General features: G+C 47.0%; 1 protein-coding gene across 1 annotated transcript; it reads left to right on the forward strand.

The window, feature by feature from the left end:
• Positions 1–377: 377 nt before the first annotated feature.
• On the forward strand, positions 378–27,801 carry LOC149449780 (intelectin-1-like). The gene is made up of 8 exons (XM_089692799.1): positions 378–533; positions 3,277–3,346; positions 19,512–19,679; positions 20,127–20,374; positions 21,863–22,021; positions 24,501–24,621; positions 24,713–24,816; positions 27,584–27,801. The coding sequence occupies exons 1-8, from the start codon at positions 378–380 to the stop codon at positions 27,734–27,736; spliced, it is 1,179 nt and encodes a 392-aa protein (XP_089548925.1). The 3' UTR covers positions 27,737–27,801.
• Positions 27,802–27,854: the final 53 nt, after the last annotated feature.

The following is a 27,854-nucleotide window of genomic DNA, read 5'->3' on the forward strand; positions in this document are numbered from 1 at the left end:
ATGCTCCACCCTGAAACTGTGAACAATCTTTTGCATGCTGCACCAAAAAATGTGACATCAATGTTTATTGGTAATCTGAGTATCATCCTTAGAAATGTTACTACAAGGCCTACATTTGAAGTGTTGGGCATTTTGATGGAATCTGAATGGTGTTTTTCATTTAGGCAACAAATCAAATGAAGCAAAGAATTTTGTAGCAAATCTAAACTTAATGTCAATGGGAAGGTATATGAGGATGGTAACTTTGTACAAGTAAATACCACTAAGAATAGATGAAAAAAAATACATAGGAAACAACTACAGAATTTTTTTGAATGTTGAATTTGAATGTTGTATTGAGGAAACAGGTGTTCATGAATGAAATGAAAATAGAACAAATGGGTACATCAATGACCGAGTTGTGTGAGTCTACTACTGACTATGAGTGTTGTACATGGATACATAACACATCTGCTGAGATCCCAGACTACTATGAAGTCATTGAGAATCATAGAGCCCAGGTAGATGCTTTACAAGCTCGATGGTTTAAGAAAGTAGGTATGCTGATTGTGTTATGTTTTTTACTAATATTTATGTTTTTGCTAAACTCTGCTTGTGCATTTTTAACAAGTTTTTAAAGAACCTGGATGCATATTGGAAGCAACAACTGTGAAACCAGATGTGTTGTCACTATGTGACAAAAGAGAGGAACTGTAAGGAAATATGTCTTATTAACTGTCATCCATTTTGTATAATGCCTTCATTTCTAAATGTGTAAACAGTTTTGTTTTTGTAACTCTTCTCTCGTTTCTAAGAATAGTTTCCATTTCCGATGAAACAGAACTACTTTATATGGTATCCCTCAACTATTTGCAGTTTCTGTTCTTCACGTAACTATATTGATAAGAATGTAATATTTCTTTGGTCATCCTAAGATTAAGCAACACCCACTGAGTTCTGTATAACCGTTCTTGTTTTGCATGAAACGTTCACAGATTTAGTTTGCACACTTTGGTGTCTGGAGCTTTATTTCTCTCAGGCCTGAGGATGAAAATAACGAGGACAGGGGCTACAGACACAAGCTGATTCCTACCAGCGAGTAGACTGATTCTTCTCTGCTGCAGATTCCTCGTTTCTGTTCCTCCCCCCAGTTTGTGACAGGACAGGGAAAGCAGCAAATTGATTAGCTCATCTGCCCTCCTTTTAGCATGTCTATTGTAAGAACATGAGCAGTGCAGCAGAGTTGACAGTTTATTTAATGTGATATTAAAGGCAATTTAAAAATCACAAAATAAAAAACATATTATACTTACCTGCTCTATGTAATGATCCTCCTCTTTTTGGGTCCCCCCACTGGTCCTCCTGTCCCTTCCCTCCTGCCAAGTGCCTCCAGAGCAAGCAGCTTTCTATGGGGGCACCCAATCAGGCTCGCTCCCGGGCCACTGCTCTGCATGTCCATTCACACACAAAGCCCTGGCTTGGCCCCGCCCCTTCTGTCATTTCATTGCCTCACTGGCTGTGATTGACAGCAGCAGGAGCTAATGGTTCCTGCTGCTATCTCAGCCGGTGATGAGGGACAGTCCCAAGAGAGCAAATGCTCTCGTGCACATCACTGGATCACAGTGGGGCTCAGGTTAGAGCTAATAGGTCTGATGCACACAGAAGGTTTATTACTTTCATGGAAAAAAATGCAATAAATGCATGAAGATAAAAAACCTTGAGTCTTTACAACCACTTTAATCAGAGTGCTGCTCTAAAGGGGGTTGCAAGAGAGTAATTACCCAGTTATTTTGAAGTATCTGCACTGCTTGCTTTAAAAATGCATTTAATGATGTATTATTAAATATAGAGCTGCATTAGTTTGTGTCTTTTATATCTTCTGACAAACATTTCTTCCTCCATTCTTTAGTAAGGAAGGGTTTTAACCATGGTTGGGTGTTAGTTGAGGTCTATTTTCCTACTGGGGAAGTTCCTCTAGAGAAATACTGGCTGTGTTGTCTCTCACCCATCACCTAGAGAGGAAGCGTGGCCCTATCAACTTTTTTTAAGAGGTGTTTGTTTAAGTTTTTTGCACAGGTATACTAAAGAATCAGTAAAGGATCATCAGAAGTACAAAATTAGTGCAATGTGTAAATATAAGTACTGTATCTATGAGGTTAACAAATTTTTACTGACCGTAGGGACTTCACACAGCCCTATAGTAGAAATAGGAGACAGTACCAGATGTCTTAAAGTGATTACAACCAGAATAGAAGACAAAGTGCATGCATACACAGACTCATATACACACTCCAGTGCCACTATCCTGCATAGGTTCATTCAGTGAACAAGTAACCAATACAGAGGAACAGACCTCAATTTCAATGATCAATACTGTACAGAAGAAATTAGGAAGGTTGGGACATAGAAATCTCCCAAAAGGACTCAGAGATATCCATCCTGGGCTGCCATACTTTATTAAATTTTTGGAGAAATGTCCAGTATTAACCAGACAGAGTTAAGGTGAAATGGCATATTTCCAGTGTAGCAGAATCAATTTACATGCATAAAACAAAAGTATCCGGAATGGAGGTATATCATTTTAATGAGAACACAGACATCATTAAAAACCTGTCAAGGTTCTAACCCTTCCCCATTCTATTAAAAAAAGTTTTTATTCCTGTCTTCATCCTTGTTTGAAAAATTTTTATTCTTATTTCCGTCTCTGTGACATACACCATAGGAGATCTCATTCTTCCTTGTTCTTAACCTTCTATATGCAAGTGGAAAGAAGGAGTTTTAGTTGCAGCTAGGCCAACAAAATCCCAACAAAGCCTTCAATGCAACCCCTTGTTTAATATATCAATTTAATATGCTAGATAATTCTTTATCACTATTCCAGAAAACAAATATTTAAATTACCGTGGAAGTCTGTGGACGCAAGATTGGTTTAAAACTATAAAAAGGTGAAATCAGGCTGATTGGATCACAGTCTGATCATTCCAATTTAAATAATTGGATCAAGTCATTATAATCTGAGAAAGGAGAGTTGGTTTGAAACTATAAAGGCTGAACAGATCATAGAGAGACTAGTCCTATATTGGAAGAACCTCTGAGGCGTAACTGGTAACAGGACTATTTCTGTCTATCCTTTTTTATACCAGGAACCCCCTGATTATTAATGTTTGAATACTTTTATTGTAATCTCAACATGATTCTGTGTTATACATGTACCATGAATTGTTCTGCTGGTCTCATTATGTATGCAAAATGTAATTAGTTTAGCATAGATTTCTGAGATTTGTCTACTTTGCTCAGGTGAAGATGTTGGTGTACAGTCTTCTAGTCCTCTCCTTGGCACTTCATGGAGCTTTTGCTAACAAATGTGGTGAGTATATTTCTTGTGTCAAAAGAGCTATGATCTACAACAGAGGTGCTCACCTATTTTTATTATCATACCCAGTCTGCTATTGTGCTTGGAGTATCACTCTTAACATGGTCATGGGACTCCCAATGCACTTTTGAGTGGAAGATTCTAATAATATGCCAATCTAAGGACTCAAAAAAAAACTAATTTGGGTCCATCCCAAATGCTAACAACAAGTTCCAACAAGAAGCTGTGCACATCTGTGCTTAAAGCTGCCACCATAGACACATAATGAGTTATTTAGTAAAACTGGAGCTTGCAAAACATGATGCAGCTGTGCATAGAAACCAATCAGATTCCAGGTTTTGTTGCCAAAGCTTAATTGAACAAGCTGAAATTCAAAGCTGATTGGTAGAGATGAGCGAATCGAAGTAGCCGAAGTGGAATTCGAGTCGAATATCGGAAAAATTTCGATTCGCGCCGAATCCGAAAAATAGCCTAATTCGGACGCGCGAATCGAAATTTTTCCGAAAATGGCGGCTGACATGTGCGGCGACGGAGCGGGGATGTCTGGGAAGGCGCGCAGACAAGGCGCGCTGACCCATAATGCATTCCTCAACGACATGTGATCGCATCAGCCAATCAGCAGCCAGCCAGCTAGCACTGTGTAATGGTCGAGCTATAAATAGCGGCCATTTTGGAATTCTTCATTTGCCTGCAGTCATTGAACAGAGGCAGACCGCTCTGTATTAGGGACAGGGACAGAGTTAGGGCCACAGAAACGATACTTGGGGACAGAGAAACGATACTTAGGGACAGAGAACTATTATTCAGGGACACAGAATTGTTAATTAGGGCCACAGAATCATTACTTAGGGACAAAGAAACGCTAGTTAGGGCCACAGAATTCATACTCAGGGACAGACAGAATTGTTACTGAGTGCCAGAGAATTGTTATTTAGGGCCACAGAAACGTTATTAGGGCCACAGAATTGTTACTCAGGGACAGACAGAATTGTTACTGAGTGCCAGAGAATTGTTACTTAGGGCCACAGAAACGTTATTAGGGCCACAGAATTGTTACTCAGGGACAGACAGAATTGTTACTGAGGGCCACAGAACTGTTACTTAGGGCCACAGAAACTTTAGTTAGGGCCTTAGAATTGTTACTCAGGGACAGACACAGAATTGTTACTGAGGGCCACAGAACTGTTACTTAGGGCCACAGAATTGTTACTCGCACAGACACAGAATTGTTACTCGCACAGACACAGAATTGTTACTGAGGGCCACAGAACTGTTACTTAGGGCCACAGAATTGTTACTCGCACAGACACAGAATTGTTACACAGGGACACAGAACTGTTACTGAGGGCCACAGAACCGTTACTTAGGGCCACAGAATTGTTACTCGCACAGACACAGAATTGTTACTCGCACAGACACAGAATTGTTACTCGCACAGACACAGAATTGTTACTGAGGGCCACAGAACTGTTAGTTAGGGCCACAGAATTGTTACTCGCACAGACACAGAATTGTTACTCGCACAGACACAGAATTGTTACTGAGGGCCACAGAACTGTTACTTGGGGCCACAGAAACGTTAATCAGGGACACAGAATTGTTACTGAGGGCCACAGAACTGTTACTTAGGGCCACAGAATTGTTACTCGCACAGACACAGAATTGTTACACAGGGACACAGAACTGTTACTGAGGGCCACAGAACCGTTACTTAGGGCCACAGAATTGTTACTCGCACAGACACAGAATTGTTACTCGCACAGACACAGAATTGTTACTCGCACAGACACAGAATTGTTACTCAGGGACACAGAACTGTTACTGAGGGCCACAGAACTGTTACTTAGGGCCACAGAATTGTTGCTCGCACAGACACAGAATTCTTACTCGCACAGACACAGAATTGTTACTCAGGGACACAGAACTGTTACATAGGGCCACAGAACTGTTAGTTAGGGCCACAGAATTGTTACTCGCACAGACACAGAATTGTTACTTGCACAGACACAGAATTGTTACTGAGGGCCACAGAACTGTTACTTGGGGCCACAGAAACGTTAATCAGGGACACAGAATTGTTACTGAGGGCCACAGAACTGTTAGGGCCACAGAATTGTTACTCGCACAGACACAGAATTGTTACTCGCACAGACACAGAATTGTTACTGAGGGCCACAGAACTGTTACTTGGGGCCACAGAAACGTTAATCAGGGACACAGAATTGTTACTGAGGGCCACAGAACTGTTACTTAGGGCCACAGAATTGTTACTCGCACAGACACAGAATTGTTACTCGCACAGACACAGAATTGTTACTGAGGGCCACAGAACTGTTACTTAGGGCCACAGAATTGTTACTCGCACAGACACAGAATTGTTACACAGGGACACAGAACTGTTACTGAGGGCCACAGAACCGTTACTTAGGGCCACAGAATTGTTACTCGCACAGACACAGAATTGTTACTCGCACAGACACAGAATTGTTACTCGCACAGACACAGAATTGTTACTCGCACAGACACAGAATTGTTACTCAGGGACACAGAACTGTTACTGAGGGCCACAGAACTGTTACTTAGGGCCACAGAATTGTTACTCGCACAGACACAGAATTGTTACTGAGGGCCACAGAACTGTTACTTAGGGCCACAGAATTGTTACTCGCACAGACACAGAATTGTTACTCGCACAGACACAGAATTGTTACTCAGGGACACAGAACTGTTACTGAGGGCCACAGAACTGTTACTTAGGGCCACAGAATTGTTACTCGCACAGACACAGAATTGTTACTCGCACAGACACAGAATTGTTACTGAGGGCCACAGAACTGTTACTTGGGGCCACAGAAACGTTAATCAGGGACACAGAATTGTTACTGAGGGCCACAGAACTGTTACTTAGGGCCACAGAATTGTTACTCGCACAGACACAGAATTGTTACTCGCACAGACACAGAATTGTTACTGAGGGCCACAGAACTGTTACTTGGGGCCACAGAAACGTTAATCAGGGACACAGAATTGTTACTGAGGGCCACAGAACTGTTACTTAGGGCCACAGAATTGTTACTCGCACAGACACAGAATTGTTACACAGGGACACAGAACTGTTACTGAGGGCCACAGAACTGTTACTTAGGGCCACAGAATTGTTACTCGCACAGACACAGAATTGTTACTCAGGGACACAGAACTGTTACTGAGGGCCACAGAACTGTTACTTAGGGCCACAGAATTGTTACTCGCACAGACACAGAATTGTTACACAGGGACACAGAATTGTTACTGAGGGCCACAGAACCGTTACTTAGGGACATATAATTGTTACTGAGGGCCACAGAACTGTTACTTAGGGCCACAGAATTGTTACTCGCACAGACACAGAATTGTTACTCAGGGACACAGAACTGTTACTGAGGGCCACAGAACCGTTACTTAGGGCCACAGAATTGTTACTCAGGGACACAGAATCGTTTAATTAAAGAGTATGTCAGACAACATGCAGAGGAGTGGCAGAGGAGGCAATGTTTTAGGAGCGAGCAGACGTGGCAGCAGAGGAAGGGGTCGAGGCAGCACTATTCGCAGCCAGAGGCTAGTGCTCCCGGTGTCATCCAGTACAGTGAGGAAGAGCTAACAGAGGGCGGTCAGGAACGGGGGGAGACATCCGCCTCTTCAGCAGCCAGGCGAAGAAGTAGTGGCGAGGAGAGTGGCTCGGTAGCCGGTGTAGAGACAGGTCTGTCTCCTGACCCACACGCAGCCGAGGGGGCTAGTAGTGAGGCGGAGACCCTAATTGATGATGATGAGGCTGATCGCACTTGGCAGCCTCGTCGTCATCAGGCTATTGCTTCCGCATCATCAGGAGAAGAGGGTGGCAGCTTGGCAGCGAGCAAAACAGTCGGTGGGTTGTCTCCATCGCCACACTCTGCCATGTGCCACTTTCAGGTCTCCTCACACACTGCTGGTGTGTTGAATTTTTTGACATAGGGTGCTGGCAGATTACGGGCCTCCCATAGCTGCTGCCAGGCCCCTAATCTGCCAAGGGCCCCTATACCGCCTCCTCATGCTGCTGCCAGGTCCACAGTCTCTCATGCCATGTGCCACTTTCAGGTCTCCTCACACTGCTGGTGTGTTGAATTTTTTGACATAGGGTGCTGGCAGATTACGGGCCTCCCATAGCTGCTGCCAGGCCCCTAATCTGCCATGGGCCCCTATATACCGCCTCCTCATGCTGCTGCCAAGTCCAAAGTCTCTCATGGGTCCCTGTACGGCCTCCCATTGCTGCTGTCTCCATCGCCACACTCTGCCATGTGCCACTTTCAGGTCTCCTCACACACTGCTGGTGTGTTGAATTTTTTGACATAGGGTGCTGGCAGATTACGGGCCTCCCATAGCTGCTGCCAGGCCCCTAATCTGCCATGGGCCCCTATACCGCCTCCTCATGCTGCTGCCAGGTCCACAGTCTCTCATGCCATGTGCCACTTTCAGGTCTCCTCACACTGCTGGTGTGTTGAATTTTTTGACATAGGGTGCTGGCAGATTACGGGCCTCCCATAGCTGCTGCCAGGCCCCTAATCTGCCATGGGCCCCTATATACCGCCTCCTCATGCTGCTGCCAGGTCCAGAGTCTGTCATGGGTCCCTGTACGGCCTCCCATTGCTGCTGTCTCCATCGCCACACTCTGCCATGTGCCACTTTCAGGTCTCCTCACACACTGCTGGTGTGTTGAATTTTTTGACATAGGGTGCTGGCAGATTACGGGCCTCCCATAGCTGCTGCCAGGCCCCTAATCTGCCATGGGCCCCTATATACCGCCTCCTCATGCTGCTGCCAGGTCCAGAGTCTGTCATGGGTCCCTGTTCGGCCTCCCATTGCTGCTGTCTCCATCGCCACACTCTGCCATGTGCCACTTTCAGGTCTCCTCACACACTGCTGGTGTGTTGAATTTTTTGACATAGGGTGCTGGCAGATTACGGGCCTCCCATAGCTGCTGCCAGGCCCCTAATCTGCCATGGGCCCCTATACCGCCTCCTCATGCTGCTGCCAGGTCCACAGTCTCTCATGCCATGTGCCACTTTCAGGTCTCCTCACACTGCTGGTGTGTTGAATTTTTTGACATAGGGTGCTGGCAGATTACGGGCCTCCTATAGCTGCTGCCAGGCCCCTAATCTGCCATGGGCCCCTATACCGCCTCCTCATGCTGCTGCCAGGTCCAGGCGAACGTAGTCACACAGGGGAGGAACTTCTGAGTGTAATGAACAGAGAAATCGACAGATGGCTGTCTCCGCGCAAACTGAAAATCGGAACCATGTTGACCGACAACGGAAAGAACATGGTGTCTGCTCTGCGTCAAGGAAGGTTGTGCCATGCGCCATGCATGGCTCACGTGTTCAATCTGGTTGTCAAGCGGTTCCTAAAATCCACCATCCCACTGCAAGACATCCTTAAAATGTCACGTAAACTTTGCATGCATTTCAGCCATTCCTACACCGCAAAGCACACCCTCCTTGAGCTGCAGCGGCAGAACGGAATTCCACATCATCGCCTGATCTGCGACGTTGCAACAAGGTGGAATTCAACCCTACACATGTTAGACCGCCTTTACGAGCAGCGAAAGGCCATCACCGATTTCCTGATGTTACAAGCGGATAAAGGTACTCCCCTGTGTAACTTCGATGTCAGCCATTGGCAGCTCATGCGTGACACCTGCCGCTTGCTCAGGCCCTTTGAGGAGGCCACGCTATTCGTGAGTCGGCAGGACTATGGGATGAACGACGTCATTCCTCTGTTGCACGTCCTTGAACAAATGCTGTTAACAATGGCTGGTCAGGGTGCGGTAGACGTGGCGCACAGATCTCAACACCACATGACCCCTGTGGGGGCAGGACAGGAAGAAGAGGAGGAGGTAGAGGAGGACATTTGTGCTCAGGAATTATTGAGTGAAATGGGTGGTTTTTACACTCAGCGGACAGGAGTGGAGGAGCAGGAGCATCTGGTAGAGGAGGAGGAGGAGGAGACAGAGGACCCAGACGCACCGTGGCAGTATGCTGTGGAGATGGAGGCAGGGAGTCCCTCGCATTCCTTGGCACAAATGGCCCATAGCATGCTCGGTTGCTTGCGTAGCGACAGCCGAATAATAACCATCAGACAGAGGGATGACTTTTGGCTGTCCACCTTGTTGGACCCTCGCTACCGTTCAAAAATGGTGGCCTTTTTCACACCTGCTAAGAGGGAGGCCAAAATAACGTACTATAAAAACCACCTATGTAGTCAGTTGGTCTCTGCCTTTGTGCGCCAACGTCCATCCTCAGACACTGTGGGCCCTGTGCGCTCGCGTTCCGCTGCCATGGCAGCAGGGGAGGGGTGGGGTGGTAGGAGCAGTGGCAGCTCCACCAGCAGCGGCTGCCTCAGTCTGCAGTCGATGATGAGTAGCTTTCTTCACCAGCGCAGTGAGGAAACTACTAACCAGCCGCAGCCGCAGCAGCAGCATCAGGTGGACCTGGAGCAGGACCTCAAACAACAGGCTTGGGCCTACTTGGACAGCACCCTGCCAACCGAGGTAGACAATCCCCTTGACTACTGGTCAACGAAACTTGACCTTTGGCCCCAACTAGCTGAATTTGCCCTTGAAAGGCTGTCATGCCCGGCCAGTAGCGTGGCATCGGAGCGCGTGTTTAGTGCGGCAGGAGGTATTGTAACTCCGCGGAGGACACGACTGTCCACCCAAAGTGTGGAGAGACTCACGTTTGTGAAAATGAATCAGGCGTGGATTAGTCTGGATTTCAAACCACCAGTTCCTGACACAACTGACTAAATCCGCCATGAATCATGCCTCAAACATGTGCCACTTTGAGGTCTCCTCACACACTGCTAGTGTGTAGAATTTTTTGACATAGGGTGCTGGCAGATTACGGGCCTCCCATAGCTGCTGCCAGGCCCCTAATCTGCCATAGGCCCCTATATACCGCCTCCTCATGCTGCTGCCAAGTCCAGAGTCTGTCATGGGTCCCTGTACGGCCTCCCATTGCTGCTGTCTCCATCGCCACACTCTGCCATGTGCCACTTTCAGGTCTCCTCACACACTGCTGGTGTGTAGAATTTTTTGACATAGGGTGCTGGCAGATTACGGGCCTCCCATTGCTGCTGCCAGGCCCCTAATCTGCCATGGGCCCCTATACCGCCTCCTCATGCTGCTGCCAGGTCCACAGTGTCTCATGCCATGTGCCACTTTCAGGTCTCCTCACACTGCTGGTGTGTAGAATTTTTTGACATAGGGTGCTGGCAGATTAGGGGCCTCCTATAGCTGCTGCCAGGCCCCTAATCTGCCATAGGCCCCTATATACCGCCTCCTCATGCTGCTGCCAGGTCCAGAGTCTCTCATGGTTCCCTGTACGGCCTCCCATTGCTGCTGTCTCCATCGCCACACTCTGCCATGTGCCACTTTCAGGTCTCCTCACACTGCTGGTGTGTAGAATTTTTTGACATAGGGTGCTGGCAGATTACGGGCCTCCCATTGCTGCTGCCAGGCCCCTAATCTGCCATAGGCCCCTATATACCGCCTCCTCATGCTGCTGCCAGGTCCAGAGTCTCTCATGGGTCCCTGTACGGCCTCCCATTGCTGCTGTCTCCATCGCCACACTCTGCCATGTGCCACTTTCAGGTCTCCTCACACTGCTGGTGTGTAGAATTTTTTGACATAGGGTGCTGGCAGATTATGGGCCTCCTATAGCTGCTGCCAGGCCCCTAATCTGCCATAGGCCCCTATATACCGCCTCCTCATGCTGCTGCCAGGTCCAGAGTCTCTCATGGGTCCCTGTATGGCCTCCCATTGCTGCTGTCTCCATCGCCACACTCTGCCATGTGCCACTTTCAGGTCTCCTCACACACTGCTGGTGTGTAGAATTTTTTGACATAGGGTGCTGGCAGATTACGGGCCTCCCATTGCTGCTGCCAGGCCCCTAATCTGCCATGGGCCCCTATACCGCCTCCTCATGCTGCTGCCAAGTCCAGGGTCTCTCATGGGTCCCTGTACGGCCTCCCATTGCTGCTGTCTCCATCGCCACACTCTGCCATGTGCCACTTTCAGGTCTCCTCACACACTGCTGGTGTGTAGAATTTTTTGACATAGGGTGCTGGCAGATTACGGGCCTCCCATAGCTGCTGCCAGGCCCCTAATCTGCCATAGGCCCCTATATACCGCCTCCTCATGCTGCTGCCAGGTCCAGAGTCTCTCATGGGTCCCTGTACGGCCTCCCATTGCTGCTGTCTCCATCGCCACACTCTGCCATGTGCCACTTTCAGGTCTCCTCACACTGCTGGTGTGTAGAATTTTTTGACATAGGGTGCTGGCAGATTATGGGCCTCCTATAGCTGCTGCCAGGCCCCTAATCTGCCATAGGCCCCTATATACCGCCTCCTCATGCTGCTGCCAGGTCCAGAGTCTCTCATGGGTCCCTGTACGGCCTCCCATTGCTGCTGTCTCCATCGCCACACTCTGCCATGTGCCACTTTCAGGTCTCCTCACACTGCTGGTGTGTAGAATTTTTTGACATAGGGTGCTGGCAGATTACGGGCCTCCTATAGCTGCTGCCAGGCCCCTAATCTGCCATAGGCCCCTATATACCGCCTCCTCATGCTGCTGCCAGGTCCAGAGTCTCTCATGGGTCCCTGTACGGCCTCCCATTGCTGCTGTCTCCATCGCCACACTCTGCCATGTGCCACTTTCAGGTCTCCTCACACTGCTGGTGTGTAGAATTTTTTGACATAGGGTGCTGGCAGATTACGGGCCTCCCATAGCTGCTGCCAGGCCCCTAATCTGCCATGGGCCCCTATATACCGCCTCCTCATGCTGCTGCCAGGTCCACAGTGTCTCATGCCATGTGCCACTTTCAGGTCTCCTCACACTGCTGGTGTGTAGAATTTTTTGACATAGGGTGCTGGCAGATTATGGGCCTCCTATAGCTGCTGCCAGGCCCCTAATCTGCCATAGGCCCCTATATACCGCCTCCTCATGCTGCTGCCAGGTCCAGAGTCTCTCATGGGTCCCTGTACGGCCTCCCATTGCTGCTGTCTCCATCGCCACACTCTGCCATGTGCCACTTTCAGGTCTCCTCACACTGCTGGTGTGTAGAATTTTTTGACATAGGGTGCTGGCAGATTACGGGCCTCCTATAGCTGCTGCCAGGCCCCTAATCTGCCATAGGCCCCTATATACCGCCTCCTCATGCTGCTGCCAGGTCCAGAGTCTCTCATGGGTCCCTGTACGGCCTCCCATTGCTGCTGTCTCCATCGCCACACTCTGCCATGTGCCACTTTCAGGTCTCCTCACACTGCTGGTGTGTAGAATTTTTTGACATAGGGTGCTGGCAGATTACGGGCCTCCTATAGCTGCTGCCAGGCCCCTAATCTGCCATAGGCCCCTATATACCGCCTCCTCATGCTGCTGCCAGGTCCAGAGTCTCTCATGGGTCCCTGTACGGCCTCCCATTGCTGCTGTCTCCATCGCCACACTCTGCCATGTGCCACTTTCAGGTCTCCTCACACTGCTGGTGTGTAGAATTTTTTGACATAGGGTGCTGGCAGATTATAGGCCTCCTATAGCTGCTGCCAGGCCCCTAATCTGCCATAGGCCCCTATATACCGCCTCCTCATGCTGCTGCCAGGTCCAGAGTCTCTCATGGGTCCCTGTACGGCCTCCCATTGCTGCTGTCTCCATCGCCACACTCTGCCATGTGCCACTTTCAGGTCTCCTCACACTGCTGGTGTGTAGAATTTTTTGACATAGGGTGCTGGCAGATTACGGGCCTCCCATTGCTGCTGCCAGGCCCCTAATCTGCCATAGGCCCCTATATACCGCCTCCTCATGCTGCTGCCAGGTCCAGAGTCTCTCATGGTTCCCTGTACGGCCTCCCATTGCTGCTGTCTCCATCGCCACACTCTGCCATGTGCCACTTTCAGGTCTCCTCACACTGCTGGTGTGTAGAATTTTTTGACATAGGGTGCTGGCAGATTATGGGCCTCCTATAGCTGCTGCCAGGCCCCTAATCTGCCATAGGCCCCTATATACCGCCTCCTCATGCTGCTGCCAGGTCCAGAGTCTCTCATGGGTCCCTGTACGGCCTCCCATTGCTGCTGTCTCCATCGCCACACTCTGCCATGTGCCACTTTCAGGTCTCCTCACACTGCTGGTGTGTAGAATTTTTTGACATAGGGTGCTGGCAGATTATGGGCCTCCTATAGCTGCTGCCAGGCCCCTAATCTGCCATAGGCCCCTATATACCGCCTCCTCATGCTGCTGCCAGGTCCAGAGTCTCTCAAGGGTCCCTGTACGGCCTCCCATTGCTGCTGTCTCCATCGCCACACTCTGCCATGTGCCACTTTCAGGTCTCCTCACACACTGCTGGTGTGTAGAATTTTTTGACATAGGGTGCTGGCAGATTACGGGCCTCCCATAGCTGCTGCCAGGCCCCTAATCTGCCATGGGCCCCTATATACCGCCTCCTCATGCTGCTGCCAGGTCCACAGTGTCTCATGCCATGTGCCACTTTCAGGTCTCCTCACACACTGCTGGTGTGTAGAATTTTTTGACATAGGGTGCTGGCAGATTACGGGCCTCCTATAGCTGCTGCCAGGCCCCTAATCTGCCATAGGCCCCTATATATCGCCTCCTCATGCTGCTGCCAGGTCCAGAGTCTCTCATGGGTCCCTGTACGGCCTCCCATTGCTGCTGTCTCCATCGCCACACTCTGCCATGTGCCACTTTCAGGTCTCCTCACACTGCTGGTGTGTAGAATTTTTTGACATAGGGTGCTGGCAGATTACGGGCCTCCTATAGCTGCTGCCAGGCCCCTAATCTGCCATAGGCCCCTATATACCGCCTCCTCATGCTGCTGCCAGGTCCAGAGTCTCTCATGGGTCCCTGTACGGCCTCCCATTGCTGCTGTCTCCATCGCCACACTCTGCCATGTGCCACTTTCAGGTCTCCTCACACACTGCTGGTGTGTAGAATTTTTTGACATAGGGTGCTGGCAGATTACGGGCCTCCCATTGCTGCTGCCAGGCCCCTAATCTGCCATGGGCCCCTATACCGCCTCCTCATGCTGCTGCCAAGTCCAGGGTCTCTCATGGGTCCCTGTACGGCCTCCCATTGCTGCTGTCTCCATCGCCACACTCTGCCATGTGCCACTTTCAGGTCTCCTCACACACTGCTGGTGTGTAGAATTTTTTGACATAGGGTGCTGGCAGATTACGGGCCTCCCATAGCTGCTGCCAGGCCCCTAATCTGCCATAGGCCCCTATATACCGCCTCCTCATGCTGCTGCCAGGTCCAGAGTCTCTCATGGGTCCCTGTACGGCCTCCCATTGCTGCTGTCTCCATCGCCACACTCTGCCATGTGCCACTTTCAGGTCTCCTCACACTGCTGGTGTGTAGAATTTTTTGACATAGGGTGCTGGCAGATTACGGGCCTCCTATAGCTCCTGCCAGGCCCCTAATCTGCCATAGGCCCCTATATACCGCCTCCTCATGCTGCTGCCAGGTCCAGAGTCTCTCATGGGTCCCTGTACGGCCTCCCATTGCTGCTGTCTCCATCGCCACACTCTGCCATGTGCCACTTTCAGGTCTCCTCACACACTGCTGGTGTGTAGAATTTTTTGACATAGGGTGCTGGCAGATTACGGGCCTCCCATAGCTGCTGCCAGGCCCCTAATCTGCCATAGGCCCCTATATACCGCCTCCTCATGCTGCTGCCAGGTCCAGAGTCTCTCATGGGTCCCTGTACGGCCTCCCATTGCTGCTGTCTCCATCGCCACACTCTGCCATGTGCCACTTTCAGGTCTCCTCACACACTGCTGGTGTGTAGAATTTTTTGACATAGGGTGCTGGCAGATTACGGGCCTCCCATTGCTGCTGCCAGGCCCCTAATCTGCCATGGGCCCCTATACCGCCTCCTCATGCTGCTGCCAAGTCCAGGGTCTCTCATGGGTCCCTGTACGGCCTCCCATTGCTGCTGTCTCTATCGCCACACTCTGCCATGTGCCACTTTCAGGTCTCCTCACACACTGCTGGTGTGTAGAATTTTTTGACATAGGGTGCTGGCAGATTACGGGCCTCCCATAGCTGCTGCCAGGCCCCTAATCTGCCATAGGCCCCTATATGCCGCCTCCTCATGCTGCTGCCAGGTCCAGAGTCTCTCATGGGTCCCTGTACGGCCTCCCATTGCTGCTGTCTCCATCGCCACAGTCTGCCATGTGCCACTTTCAGGTCTCCTCACACTGCTGGTGGGTTCCATTTTTTGTCATAGGGTGCTGGCAGATTACGGGCCTCCCATTGCTGCTGCCAGGCACGTAATCTGCCATGGGCCCCCGTGCCGACTCCTCATGCTGTGACGTTGCAACAAGGTGGAATTCAACCCTACATATGTTAGACCGCCTTTACGAACAGCGAAAGGCCATCACAGATTTCCTGATGTTAAAAGCGGATAAAGGTACTCCCTGTGTAACTTAGATGTCAGCCATTGGCAGCTCATGCGTGACACCTGCGCTTGCTCAGGCCCTTTGAGGAGGCCACGCTATTCGTGAGTCGGCAGGACTATGGGATGAACGACGTCATTCCTCTGTTGCACGTCCTGGAACAAATGCTGTTAACAATGGCTGGTCAGGGTGCGGTAGACGTGGCGCACAGATCTCAACGCCACATGACCCCTGTGGGGGCAGGACAGGAAGAAGAGGAGGAGGTAGAGGAGGACATTGGTGCTCAGGAATTATTGAGTGAAATGGGTGGTTTTTCCACTCAGCGGACAGGAGTGGAGGAGCAGGAGCATCTGGTAGAGGAGGAGGAGGAGGAGGAGACAGAGGACCCAGACGCACTGTGGCAGTATGCTGTGGAGATGGAGGCAGGGAGTCCCTCGCATTCCTTGGCACAAATGGTCCATAGCATGCTCGGTTGCTTGCGTAGCGACAGCCGAATAATAACCATCAGACAGAGGGATGACTTTTGGTTGTCCACCTTGCTGGACCCTCGCTACCGTTCAAAAATGGTGGCCTTTTTCACACCTGCTGAGAGGGAGGCCAAAATAACGTACTATAAAAACCACCTATGTAGTCAGCTGGTCTCTGCCTGTCTGCGCCAACATCCATCCTCAGACACTGTGGGCCCTGTGCGCTCGCGTTCCGCTGCCATGGCAGCAGGGGAGGGGTGGGGTGGTAGGAGCAGTGGCAGCTCCACCAGCAGCGGCTGCCTCAGTCTGCAGTCGATGATGAGTAGCTTTCTTCACCAGCGCAGTGAGGAAACTACTAACCAGCCGCAGCAGCAGCAGCAGCATCAGGTGGACCTGGAGCAGGACCTCAAACAACAGGCTTAGGCCTACTTGGACAGCACCCTGCCAACCGAGGTAGACAATCCCCTTGACTACTGGTCAACGAAACTTGACCTTTGGCCCCAACTAGCTGAATTTGCCCTTGAAAGGCTGTCATGCCCGGCCAGTAGCGTGGCATCGGAGCGCGTGTTTAGTGCGGCAGGAGGTATTGCAACTCCGCGGAGGACAAGACTGTCCACCCAAAGTGTGGAGAGACTGACGTTTGTGAAAATGAATCAGGCGTGGATTAGTCTGGATTTCAAACCACCAGTTCCTGACACAACTGACTAAATCCGCCATGAATCATGCCCCAAACATGTGCCACTTTCAGGTCTCCTCACACTGCTGGTGTGTTACATTTTTTGTCATAGGGTGCTGGCAGATTATGGGCCTCCCATAGCTGCTGCCAGGCCCCTAATCTGCCATGGGCCCCTATACCGCCTCCTCATGCTGCTGCCAAGTCCAGAGTCTCTCATGGGTCCCTGTACGGCCTCCCATTGCTGCTGTCTCCATCGCCACACTCTGCCATGTGCCACTTTCAGGTCTCCTCACACTGCTGGTGTATTCCATTTTTTGTCATAGGGTGCTGGCAGATTACGGGCCTCCCATAGCTGCTGCCAGGCCCCTAATCTGCCATGGGCCCCCGTACCGACTCCTCATGCTGCTGCCAGGCCCGTAATCTGTCATGGGCCCCTGTTGTCGCTTGTTGGCATATTCCGCTCGTTCAGATGCTCCTTCTCCTGCTACTCCTCTTCACGGATTCCGTCAGCAGTCTTTCTTGGAATCCGTTTCCAAGAGACAACAGTTTGCGAGCACGCACCAGACGGTGCAGAAGCTGAACGTCCTCCTGTCCAAGTTGCTGCTGCCAGGCTCGTAATCTGTCATGCGCCCCTGTACCGCCTCCTCATGCTGCTGCCAGGTCCAGAGTGTGTCATGGGCCCCCGTACCGACTCCTCATGCTGCTGCCAGGCCCGTAATCTGTCATGGGCCCCTGTACCGTCTCCCCATGCTGCTGCCAGGTCCAGAGTGTGTCATGGGTCCCTGTACGGCCTCCCATTGCTGCTGCCAGGCCCGTAATCTGCCATGGGCCCCCGTACCGACTCCTCATGCTGCTGCCAGGCCCGTAATCTGCCATGGGCCCCTGTACCGCCTCCTCATGCTGCTGCCAGGTCCAGAGTGTGTCATGGGTCCCTGTACGGCCTCCCATTGCTGCTGTCTCTATCGCCACACTCTGCCATGTGCCACTTTTAGGTCTCCTCACACTGCTGGTGGTTTCCATTTTTGTCATAGGGTGCTGTATGGCCTCCCATTGCTGCTGCCTCCACCGCCACACTGTGGCTCCACACTCTGGTTTTGGCCCCGTGACTGCCCAAATGAGTGAAGTGTGCGGTGATTCTAAGATCGTCGGCACTCATCTGCATGTCATACTGACTGACAGTATTATTTCTCTTCCCCAGCAGACTCCAAGGGCATTTAAATTAAAGGTACAGTGTTCAGCACTAATATTAAGTCTCTCTGAAGCCTAGAAACACCCTTTTTTAAGTTAAATTCACAGCGAATATATTCGACTCGAATCAAAATTTTTCCACGAATTCGCCGAATCAGTCGAATCGAATTTTTGAATACTTCGCTCATCTCTACTGATTGGCTACTATGTACAGCTGCACCAGATTCTGGGTGCACCAGTTTTAGTAAATTTCCACCATATTTTGCAAAGGATCCATCCAAACTAGTGAGCTTTGTATGCTACAATTTTTTTACTCATACCTTTGTTCAGATTGGTGAAGGTATTTTTCCATGTTAAAGACACCTGTAACAGTCATATTTTAGGCTACATTGGTATTTGTATTGGATTTTTCTAATGATTTATAACAGGCAGACCTTGGTTTCAACTATGTCCAGCATATAAGTTCCTGCTGTTAGAAATAAAAGACTATAAAGTAGGTATGGATGCAAACATATATCCAGAAGTAAAAGGTTTGAGCTATAAAATATATATTTAGATTCTGATAATTACAACCCAAGGTTTTCCATTAAAGTGGTTGTAAAGTCTCAAGGTTTTTTACCTTCATGCATTTATTGCATGAAGGTAAAAACCTTCTGTGTGCAGCATCCCTCCTAATACTTACCTGAGCCCAATCGTGATCTAGTGATGTGCATGAAAACCTTGGCTGTCCTGGGTCTCTGCCTCCTCATCAGCTGAGACAGCAGTGGGAGCCATTGGCTCTGGCTTCTGTCAATCAAGCCAGTGAGCCAATGAGGAGACAGATGGGGTCAGGCCAAGCCACGGCTGTGTGTGTGAATGGACACATTGACAGCAGCGGCTTGGGAGTGCACCTGCTTGGGTGCCCCCATAGCAAGTTGCTGGGCTGGGGACCTGAGAAGAGGAGAATCAGTACTGCTCTGTGCAAAACCACTGCACAGAGCAGGTAAGTATAACATGTTTGTTCTTAAAAAAAAAAATGAACATTTAGTATCGTTTTAAGTTTAAATGTGTGCCTCTTGATTATTTTTATGACTTCATAATGGTCATTTTTTTTTCTATTTGTTGTAATCATTCTGTATTTTTTTGCATTTACTGTGATGATTCTGTAATCTAATTAATTACATTCTGACAACAAATATACTGTTATGCATAAAACACACGATGAGAAAATCAGATGAAAAATGCTGCTTTTGGAGTGATCCTGCGATAATCTGATCGTTAATACACAGAAGAAAGAACCCTAACTGTCAGGAAATACAGGCAGACAATATACTGTATATACTTCTTTCTTTGATTGTCCATGTCTTTATTTTAGAATATGCTTCCCTTTCTGAGACAAAGCAGGCTATCCTTAACCTGTTGTCATGCTGGGATGATGACACTGCAAATGGCATTATACCAGATTCTAGATACCCCACTGGAGATGTTGAATATCGATACAGGAGCTGTAAGGCAATCAAGAATTCAGACCGATATGTTAAAGGTGAGATACACATTTATATATCATAGTACATACACAATATTTTTAGGGGTACCAGAAATGTAGGTGAGGTCATTGTGAAGTGTTTTGTAGACAACACATAGCTACCTGAACTTTACTCAGAGGTTAGATGAAGAACAGCAGAGAAAACAATTGGCAGAAATGGGTAGCAAATGAGGGATGGTTGAAATAATGGAGTCTTGCAGCTGCATTCATGGTAGACTATAATGATAAGGTATTTTAAAAGAAAAAAAACAGTAGGTTGCATCAGTTGGATTGGGCGCTTTTAAGGGCAAAGACAGAGAAACCATATAATTTAGGTGTCTGTAAAATGGATGTTATTTACTATTATGAAAAAAAAAGATTGCATTGCATATAAAACATATCTTCTAACCTCATGTTATTGTCTTCATACTGTGCATGAATTTCTGTTGCTATACTCTACTGCAGATGGAATTTACACACTGACCACTGAAGATGGAGTGGTCTACCAGAGCTTCTGTGATATGACAACCAATGGTGGAGGTTGGACACTGGTGGCCAGTGTACACGAGAACAACATGAATGGGAAATGCACTACAGGCGATCGCTGGTCCAGCCAGCAGGGAAACAACCCCAATAATCCAGCAGGAGAAGGAAACTGGGCAAATTATGCCACATTTGGGCTATCAGATGGTGCAACCAGTGATGATTATAAGGTATTATAATGCATTTTATAGAGATCATAGAATTATTATATTTTATTAAACGTATACAATATGAGATAAGTGAGAGGCATTTTTGTAAATTTTTGCTTCTTTGTGGTTGAAGATGTAGCACCCTTCAAGATAGGTGCTAGGATATTTATGGTTGAGTATAGCATAATATTGTCTTCTGCTTAACAGGAGATGGTTAGGCAAATTTAGTAGCTCTCTCTGCTTAACAGAAGAGCTACAATTGTTTAGCTAGTGCTGCTGCATCTTGGTGAAGGTTCATCTGTATCCAGGTAACCAAGGAAGGTTCTGGGTGGATAGTATGAACCATGCAGATGAGCAATATGAATATGGATGCAGCTCCAGCCAATTACAGGGAGTGGTGCCTCTGAGCATGCTGGGTGCTAGTATTTATATTCAGTGAGCACATGGGATCTGGGTTCTTATTCCTCTTCCTCTGAGAAGGGGTTCCAACCACATGCTGCCAGAAGGCTGAAATCCAGGGTGCTTCTGAGAGCTGACTGAGGGGGATGTCTCCGATCCTAAACAAAAAAAGAAGTATTGGAGTGTACTCAGGTGTCAGGTCACTTCCAATTTTTTGATACACTAGTGCCACATCCTAGTTCATCAGACCAAAAAAATGGGGGAAAAAATAGGCAAAGGGAAAAATGGACTTTAGAGGCACAGAAACCATAAACACATATCAGTAAAATCACTTGTACTTTATTATCGTCATAGTAAAGTACAAGTGATTTTACTGATATGTGTTTATGGTTTCTGTGCCTTTAAAGTCCATTTTTTTTCCCTTTGCCTATTTTTCCCCCCATTTTTTGGTCTGATGTCTCAGATCTTATCTAGTATCACAGAGAAAGGTGACCTGCAGCAAGGGCCTTATGAGTACAGAACTTTCAAAAGGGATCCTGGGATTTGTACTGTTTAACAACCTCGAGACCTACATAGTCAGCTGTCCACTGTCCTCAAGTGTGAATAGTTCAATTCAGAGTATCCCACTATATTCCTTCCCTATCCTAATTCTAAAACAAAATAAAAACAACACAAACTACAACCCTTAGACTGATCATTGGAGTAACAAGCGGACGTTGTGTGCACCTGGCTATAAGAAATGCTGTATGCTTGATTGCGGGTGAAGATTTAGGGGAAAGCCTGGGCGAAATACTAGCGGCTCCTATGGGGTTAGCCCTACAAAGGCTTATGCATATTATTACTATGTTTGCAGCAGATTCTAAAGTGTTCTATAATCTGAAGACATTGTAAACCTACCCATTTATGTGGAGACTCCCAACCATAAATTATAAAATATCTAACAAAATTGTGACTTTTTAAAAATACTTCACTCTGGCTCTTATAGATCAGATAGCTTTGAAAATCAATTTTAATCAAACTTGGGGGAAATTCTTACAGTTCCTTCTCTGAACTGAAATGTGATAATGTCTGAAAAAAGATATACATTTATTTTTAAATGATTTGTTTTAGAATCCAGGATATTATGATATTACTGCCAAAGATCTGGGTCTATGGCATGTTCCCAATAACACACCCTTGTCTCTGTGGAGGAATTCATCCCTTTTGAGATATCGGACAGAAAACAGTTTCTTTACTCAAGAGGGCGGTAACCTCTTCCGGCTTTACAAGGTAAATACTTTATGGAATTTAAGAGGCTGCCATTGTTTTTTTTATGTGGTATAGCTGTCACTACAAAGGCATTTTGACATGCGTTGCAAAGTTCTTTGAACAATTGGAACTCTTTCAATTCAATTTAAATTTAAAGTGGAACTACACTGCATCTGAGCACCAAAAACACCGCTTATTCATTTTTAATACTCAAACCAAACTCACCCATCCATCTATACCTCCATGCTTGATTTCTTGAGAAATCAATCTAGAGTAAGGACTGATGATTCGTGTAGCATTTACTTAATAGAATACAACTGCCCTTAGCCTAGGCATGCAGGCAGGAGGGTGTGCATAGCTCCTCCTTCCCTCCTAAAGACTCCTGGGATGTATGACATCATTTGCCTAGGCCTGGAACCAGGAAGTAACTGAATAAATGTATAAAAAAAGATTAAATACTATCTATTTACTAATGCTAGCAGCATAAGGATAAAACATAGTCAGTGTTGATTGCGAGAGTAAAGTATATACAACAAGGTAATTAAAATCATACAGATGACAGAATGACATGAGAGGAAGTCACCAACAGAACATTTATTCCAAACTGTTTTGTCGATTTGCTTTGTGCACCATGGATAGTGTGGTGTTATTACTACAAGAGCTTTAACCACATGCCGCCCAGCCACTGTAGAAATACGGCGGCAGGGCGGCACGGCGGCACGGCTGGCAAAACCACGTTTTAAAACAGGTAGGGGGCGCGCGCAAGGCGTGCCGCCTCCCTACCTGTCCCGCCGATCACGGCCGCGGATGTCAGTCATTACCGGCAATGTCCCGGCGATTAGCGGCAATCAGTGACAGAGAGCACAGCTGCAGTAGCTGTGCTTTCTGTCAGTTCCCTGACAGCTCCTGACACGCTGATCGGGACAGAAGAGTTTATCTGTCCTGATTAGTGGTGTTCCCTGCAGTACTCACCCCCGCCCCCTAGTAAAACATTCCCCTCACACAGTTAACCCTTTCACTGAATAATAAAGTTAACCCCTTCCTCTCCAGTGCCATTAGTACAGTGTCAGTGTTTTTTTTTTTGCACCGATCACTGTATTGGTGTCACTGGGGATGTCAGTGACCCCAAGTCAGTTCCCCCCCAGTGTCAGAATGTCCGCCGCAGTCCTGCAGTCCCGCCATAAGTCACTGATCGCCGCCATAAGTCACTGATTGTCGCCATTATTAATATAAAAAAAAATTAAAAATCCCAGTATCTTTCCCGCCATTTGTAAACTCTATAACTTTCACGTAAACCAATTAATTTACACGTATTGGGTTTTTTGTAGCAAAGACATGTCGCAGAATGCATTTTGGCAGAAATTTATGACTAAATTTGATTTTTAAATTTTTTTTTACTGGACATGTTTTACAGCAAGAAGTCCAAAATATTGTTTTTTTTCCTCAAAATTGTCAGCCTTTTTTTTTATAGCACAAAAAATAAAAAACGCACAGGCGATCAAATACCACCGAAAGAAAGCTCAATTTGTGGGAAAAAAGGATGTAAATTTCATTTATGTACCGTATTGCATGACTGTGCAATTGTCCGTTAAACTAGCGCAGCGCTGTATAGCAAAAAAATGGCGTAAATTGCAGTATGTATACCATAGTTTGTAGACGCTATAACTTTCACACAAAGCAATCAATATACACTTATTGGGATTTTTTTTTACCAAAAACATGTAGCAGAATACATTTTGGCCTAAATTTATAACTAACTTTGAGTTTACTATATATTTTTTATAGCTGAAAGTAAAAAATATTATTTTTCTTCAAAATTTTTGGTCTTTTTTTGTTTATAGCGTGAAAAATAAAAAGCACGCAGGTGATCAAATACCACCAAAAGAAATCTTTATTTGTGTGAAAAAAAGGATGTAAATTTTGTTTGGAACTAGCATTGCATGACCGCGCAATTATCAGTTGAATTAGTGCAGCGCCGAGTAGCAAAAAGAGGCCTGGTCATTAAGGGGGGTAAATCCTCAGGAGGGCAAGTGGTTAAAGTATAACTAAAGGAAAAGCTTGTTTTTGTTTGTTTTGGATAGAGTGGAGAGGAATTAGGCCCCTGTCAGGTTTTATGGCAATCTATGCCCCGTCAGGGAGATTCACCCTCTCCATTTGCACTGTTTACCATTATCATCAAAAGTGAAAGTAAACAAAACCCCAAATTTTGGGTTGTCCTCAAAAAAGTATTAGAAAAGAAAGCTTCCAATGAACTAGGGGTCCTCAAGGAATTTCCTTAATTTGCAGCAATTTTCTCACTTCCTGTTTTGGCTAGGGGACAGGAAGTGAAGGTAAATCTCCCCGAATGGGACACAGATGTCAAAAAATAAACTGGCAGGGGTTATAACCCTCCTTTGCTCTATCCAAAATGAAAAAAAAATTGTCTATAATTCTACTTTAAGTACTTTATATAGTAAGTATATAACAATAATTTGAACCAATATTTTTACCCTACTGATAGAAATACCCTTTGGTGTACAATATTGGAGCCTGTTTGACACACAATGGACCTGCTGTTCCTGTTGTTTATGACTTTGGAAGTGCTGACAAGACAGCAGCTTACTACTCACCACTTGGAGGAAGTAAGATCATGATGAATATCCAATAATCCTTATCTATGTGAATTCTGTAAAATGGTGATCACAATGTTAATGCAACGTTCTTTCTCTACAGAAGAGTTCACTGCTGGCTATGTCCAGTTCCGAGCTATTAACACAGAAAGAGCTCCCCTGGCTCTGTGCCCTGGTGTAAAAGTGAAAGGCTGCAATGTAGAGCATGTAAGTAATAGTACTTCTTAAATACTGACACAGGTTGATTTGCTAAAGTCAAATAGGCTGTTCACTTAGAATTTTTCCTTAACTTAGTGAATGAGGTGAAGCTCTGCTGAATTCCATCATTCAATCATGCACATGCAAAAATACAGTTTTTTTCTTTGCATATTCCTTGGTATTCTTTGTAAAGTGAATTTTCACCACATTCTATGGGAAAATTTACTTGCAAGGTGGAAATTCCTTTGCGAGGCTAACAGCGTATTTGTCTTTAGAAATTAGCTGTTATGACTTGCAGGTTTTAAAGGTTTCTTATATGTAGGCTCACGGTTGCCACATGAAGGCATTATATATATATAATATGTACATGTGAAACATCTGAATACATATGTTTTATATTAATATTTATTTTGCATACCTTACTTATGGGGGCTATTAACCCAACAGTTTTGGATGCATGGTGGGGTGGGGGCCTTGACAAAAGAATAAAGACATAGATATTAATTATAAATTATTCTTTATGTTAGAATAATTCACCTGAGGTATGAAAGGATGCATATTATTATGCACAATAGACATGTTTCAAGGTATCTCTCCCCCCCAAGCCTATATTCTTTGAAACATGTTCTATTATGCATGTCCAAGGGAGATGTCAGCGGAGGGTAGATCCTGGCCTTGCAGCCGCATATCCTGGCTTTTCGGTCATCCTAACCATCTCACAATGGTGCTGGTGCTCTGCTATCGCTGGATCATCTGTGCTTTCGAACGAGGCATGGGTGTCCCTATCAGAGATTGTCGGATTCCTCACTGTGTAATGACCCAGCATGGGTGTCCCTATCAGAGATTGTCGGATTCCTCACTATGTAATGACCCAGCATGGGTGTCCCTATCAGAGATTGTTGGATTCCTCACTGTGTAATGACCCAGCCGTATTCCACCATCCATCTCTCATTTTAACCCCTGTTAAGCACATTTCTTATTGTTATTATTCCTTTTTCTGGATTTGACCTACCACATCATCCAGGCTTTGCATTGGGTCTTTTCCCTCCTATGTACAGTACCAGGGCTGCTGATAAGGTAATACAACTGGTCCACCTGTACTGGGTCCGGGCCCCATCAGCTCTACAAGGGGGCCCGGTAGCTTTGCTGTTCATCTATAGTACAAGCAGTTTTTATTTACATTTTCCCTGGACCCCATCAATTCAGCAGAGTGGCTCAGGAGGCGGAAACAGAAAGGGGATTATTTTTAAATTTCATAAAGCAGGAGGATAAAGCCAGCAACACAGTTTCCAATACTGATAATAAAGTCCCAGGTGGCTGCTGCTGCTCACAGAATTTCCCTGGTGGAGTTTCTACTTGCCTCCCTCAGTAAGTGCTGAGCAGGGTGGAGGGCAAGGCTAAAACCGGGTGGTGGGAGGTGACTTAACAGAGAGGTTGCCGACGAGGGCACAGCACAGGGGTACCGGTACATGAGCAAAGTGGCATAACTGCACAGCACTTGTTTTTGGAAAAAGGTATAGAGAGATACAGCAACTGTAGTACTGCAAGAGGCAAGTCAGTGCAAACAGCCATGTGACTGGCAGCCATATAGCATCTGCTGCATTGTGATCATCACCATTGTCGGGATGATGATTATAAGCACAGTGCGATGAAATGCTTACTTTTAAATCTCATTCACACTTGTGTTTAAAAACATGTATCCACAAAGGCACTGCCACCATAGTCTGTAGTACAGGAGTGCAGACGGTGGGTTGTACACACATTCCTGACAGCCGCAGCCACCAGTGTGTAGTATCCTCCCCGCCACCACCATACTACAATGACAGTGCCTTTGGAGCAAACACAAGTGTGAATGAGACCTAAAAGCATCTTACTGAGCGTGTGCAGATCTGACAAGCCAACAGTAGGCTGTCAGGTGGAAATGATCTGGCAGTTATGCAGACACTGGATAGCTTCCACATACCTCCATGAGTGCCAGTCCTCCACCATGCATGCGCCCACACCATGTTTCCTAGGCTCAGCATTCCCATCAGCAGATCCAGGACAAGCATAGCGGGTGCCATCGGGTAGAGGGGAGGGAGAACAGTAATTGTCCAGTCACTGATCTCCCCTTATTGCTGATGACCCAGAGAGAACGTGTAAAACGTCACTTCCAGGTCCTGATTTCACTTTCTCCAATCACTGTGAAAGTCTCACCAGAAAGAAAAAAGTAACCTCCCATGCTCAGAAGACCAGATCAGGCAAATATGGACAGATCCTCACCTATCTTATTGATCCATCAAATTTGGGCAATGCTGTGAAACCCCCTTAAAAGCTGGGGAGGCCCAGAACGGTACTACAAAAGAAGAACTAAAAGGGGTACACAAGCCTTGCGCATTACCTCAGAAACAAAGTAAAATGCTAGGAGGATGGCTGATGTGTTTCGAAGGGAGAGCCCCTCTTCTTCAGAGCCCTTGGGCTCTGAAGAAGAGGGGATCTCCCCTCGAAATGCGTCAGACATCCTAGTAGCATCTTCCTGGGACTCATTTTGGCCAGCATTGGATGTGATATTCTTGTGATTTCTTTGGCGTTTGTGAGCATACATCTGTTTTATTACTTTGATAAACATTTGTTGCTAAGGTAATGAGCAAGGCTTGTGAGTCCCTTTTTGTTCTTATTGTGAGAGTCTCCACTGAGAGTTTGAAGGGCATTTCTCTAAATTCTTGTTCTGAGTTATGTAAGGAAGCTTTAGTACTAATCAGTTGGTAATATTTTTTTGCATCTTTCACTTTCTTAGCACTGCATTGGAGGAGGGGGATATCTCCCAGAGGGATCACCTCGTCAGTGTGGAGACTTTGCATCCTTTGACTGGGACGGCTATGGAACACGTAGTGGATCGAGTAACAGCAAGGAAATTACTGAGGCAGCTGTCCTACTGTTCTATCGTTAATCTGTAAACAGTTGTCCATATTCTTCCCTCTACAGTTTTGGTTTGCTTCAATAAAGTATAGAATACTTTTGGGTGAAATCTGGTTTACTTATTGTTTAAATATATGTTATCCATCAAA

The sequence above is a fragment of the Staurois parvus genome, unplaced genomic scaffold (assembly GCF_062004578.1).
Source record: "Staurois parvus isolate SC_StPar_1 unplaced genomic scaffold, SC_StPar_1.0 ptg000604l, whole genome shotgun sequence".
Taxonomy (NCBI): Eukaryota; Metazoa; Chordata; class Amphibia; order Anura; family Ranidae; genus Staurois; species Staurois parvus.